Source organism: Trichoplusia ni, chromosome 12 (assembly GCF_003590095.1).
Source record: "Trichoplusia ni isolate ovarian cell line Hi5 chromosome 12, tn1, whole genome shotgun sequence".
NCBI lineage: Eukaryota > Metazoa > Arthropoda > Insecta > Lepidoptera > Noctuidae > Trichoplusia > Trichoplusia ni.
In genome coordinates this window covers 2,781,210-2,784,872 of record NC_039489.1, presented here as the reverse complement: position 1 = coordinate 2,784,872, position 3,663 = coordinate 2,781,210, and the positions used below count along the sequence as shown (strand labels likewise).

At 38.8% G+C, this 3,663-nt stretch overlaps 1 protein-coding gene across 1 annotated transcript; it reads left to right on the top strand.

Annotated features, from left to right (window-relative positions):
• Positions 1–220: 220 nt before the first annotated feature.
• Positions 221–3,582, top strand: LOC113499171 (probable ATP-dependent RNA helicase DDX43). The gene has a single exon (XM_026879531.1). The coding sequence runs from the start codon at positions 410–412 to the stop codon at positions 2,432–2,434; it is 2,025 nt and encodes a 674-aa protein (XP_026735332.1). The 5' UTR covers positions 221–409; the 3' UTR covers positions 2,435–3,582.
• Positions 3,583–3,663: the final 81 nt, after the last annotated feature.

Here is a 3,663-nt window from a genome sequence, read left to right as displayed (position 1 = left end):
TTTTATTTTACGCTATTACTAATTTTATAATCTGTCTATATTCTGTAAACGTTCCTTTTCACTCAATATCCAATCAAAAAAATAACAGATAGAGTTGGTTCACAGTGATAATAAATCAATAAATAATATGTTTCGGTTTATTTTTATTGACTCTGAAGTCAGCGCATAGTTGAACCATAAACTCAAATCTTGGAAATAATTAAAATATATTAATAGTTACCGATGAAAGCATGTGAAATTGTTGCAAATACACATTTGTATATTTTTGACAATCCATCACATTGTCGATCCGCGATTGAGGAACAACGCGGTCGTTGTTTTGAAAAAGCTTCATAAATAATATTTTGGCTCATTGAGAAAGACATTATTTCTTGGCATATACAACAAATAAAAGGTTGTATAAGTAAAAATGGCAGAATGGGAAGAAGATTGGACTCCTGAGCCAGCCAACGTAGTACCCGCGGCAACAGCTCCCGCCCCTCAAACTCGTCAATACCGCGGTAGGACATTCAGAGGAAGAGGATCGAGCTCTTACAATGATACTAACTGGAGAGAACGTGGCAACAATAGTGGCGGTGATTACCGCCGCAACAACGACCGTGACGGCGGCGGTGGTCGACGCGATTATCAGCAGCGAGACTCCGGCAACAAGAAAGTTATTTATGTACCATCGCATAAAGTAGGCCGCATTATAGGCAAAGGTGGTTGTAAAATCAAAGACATTCAGTATGAGTCTGAAGCAAAAATTAAAATTGGCGATTCTAGTGGCAACGAGGCCGACATAACCCTGATGGGTTCTGATACCGCTATTTCCAAAGCTGAAGACCTGATCAATGGTCTAATTGAAGACTATAAGCCTCAGTCTGAGAGGCGGGAGGAGACTCACAATGCGAGCGACAGCAGCGGACAATCCTCAGACTTCTTTAAAACTTCTGAGGATGGTGCCCAGGTCATTGATTGGGAGAAACTTAATGCATATCATACTGAACATCAGCAAAGCAGATATGAGAAACTGCAGCCAATTGTTAAAGATTTTTACAGAGAGGATCCTGAAATAGCTGCTATGACACCTGCTGAAGTAACTCGTTGGAGGCAGGAGAACTTTGATATTCAAGTTAAGAGAACATTTGATGAAAAACCTGGACTAAGACCCATACCAAATCCAGTTTTAACATTTGAGCAAGCTTTCCAGGATTACCCAGAGATTTTGGAGGAAATCTATAAGCAAGACTTTAAACAACCATCGCCAATACAAAGCCAGGCCTGGCCTATTTTGCTCAGAGGCGATGACTTAATTGGCATAGCCCAAACTGGTACGGGTAAAACCTTAGCATTCTTGTTACCAGCACTCATTCATATTGATGGACAAACCATACCAAAGGAAGAAAGGGAGGGCCCAACTGTGCTCATCATGGCTCCGACAAGAGAACTTGCATTGCAAATTGACAAAGAAGTGTCCAAGTACCAATACAAAGGTATAAAATCAGTATGTCTGTATGGAGGAGGTGACCGCAAGGAGCAAATTAAGGTTGTGGCAAAAGGTGTTGACATTGTTATTGCTACTCCAGGCAGGCTCAACGATCTGGTGATGGCTCGACACTTGAATATCATTAACTTCTCATACATTGTCTTGGATGAAGCTGACAGAATGTTAGATATGGGTTTTGAGCCTCAAATACGAAAATCATTATTTGATGTGAGGCCTGATCGTCAAACTGTAATGACATCGGCCACCTGGCCACCTGGTGTACGTCGTCTGGCCGAATCTTACATGAAGGATCCCATTCAAGTGAATGTTGGCTCTCTAGATCTTGCCGCAGTACATACTGTCACACAGAAAATAATGTTTGTTGAAGAATCTGAAAAAGAAGAGACCTTGTTTGAGTTTCTGCAAAACATGGAACCAACTGACAAAGTCATCATATTTTGTGGTAAAAAAGCAACTGCTACACATATTACTACAGAGTTATGTCTTAAAGGCATAGAATGCCAGTCATTGCATGGCGACCGCGATCAAATAGATCGTGAAGCCGCTTTAAGCGAGATGGTTGACGGCACCGTCAATATTTTGGTAGCCACTGATGTTGCGTCTCGAGGTATTGACATTAAAGACCTAACTCACGTCATCAATTTGGATTTCCCGCGTCATATCGAAGAGTATGTCCACCGAGTCGGTAGGACAGGGCGCGCAGGGAAAACAGGAATCTCTTTGACATTTATCTCGAGGAATGACTGGGGCAATGCTAGAGAGCTGATCAAAATTCTCTCGGAGGCTAATCAGGAAGTCCCTGAAGAATTAGAGCAAATGGCTACAAGATTTGAAGCCATGAAGTTACGACGAGACAAAGAGAGGGGTGAAGGAACGGGCCGCGGACGCGGCGGGCGTGGCGGCGGCGGCGGCTTCGGTGGCCGCGGCAGGAGAGACCGCTGGTAATTCAACGTATCGGACGGCCAAATTGTTACCTGAAGCAGCTTATAGATTGTGCGGTGCGGAACCTGATTATATGTTCAAGCTAGAGTAAATTATTTATTTTTGTATTCTGTGATAAATAGGACTTTTGCATGAATGGCAGAGTAGCAATCATTTAAGCTAGTATTAAACCCACAACGCGTCCTAACAGTAGTGACTCAATGACCTCCTATACTATTCTGCCTTTCATGCTCTCCGTTGCAATCTCAAAAGGTTTCGTTTAGATTGAGATAAGGCCTATTGTCAGTATTATTATGTTGTGTAACTTAATAGGAAAGTTCTTATGGAATATTTTGTCATATTGGATAAGTCAACATGACTACTATCTTCGCAAATTTATCAGTTGCAATGCGACTAATTCTATCTTAAAATTATGTTACTAAGATCAAAAGCGAGTTACCTATTTCTAGATTGTCAAACAAAATTGTGATTGCTAATGTATACTAATTTTGATTTAAAACAAAATTATTACGATAATTTTCTAAACTCGCTGTCATAGTTTCAAAAAATAGCGGCAAGTAATTGAACTGATAATTTGTAACGAGCGCAGGTTCAAAGATCTATATTTTTCGGTCAATCTTCCATTTGAAAACTCTAAAGACTTATATTTGTATATTTTATTGTAGTGAAAACAAAAGTAGGAAATTAAATGTCCTATAAAAACAAAAAAATATATGTGTATATGGCTAATTGTCCTGTTAATGTATAGGATAGGTATATCTCTAGCACCGCGCACTTTTAGTATGCGGTAATATTTAATATTAGTTTTCTTTACTACTTTTACTCTTTCGGTGTGAATTTAATTGTCCTTGTACTAAGTACAGGGCAATAAATATTTGTAAGAAAAGTAGAACCTAAATGTTTTTAATGTAATTAGGATAAGTTTGACCTTTATGCTGTGATCTTAAGTGGAGATACATAATATATTCACGGTCTATGTAACTGTAGTAGTACTAGGTACTTCCCTCCGAAGCTAATCATAGCTAAGGTGTCATATTTATTGTAATTTAAGCATGACGTAATAACTGTCTTCTATTTTGATGTGAACGATATTAGATATATCGTTGTGTCTGTTTTGCCATCTCTTATTACAACGTTTATGTGATCAAAAAGTGTTTTTCTTATTCTTAAAACCCCATAATTTAAATATCCTGACTAAACATATATTATTTAAATCAATTTATGATAAACCC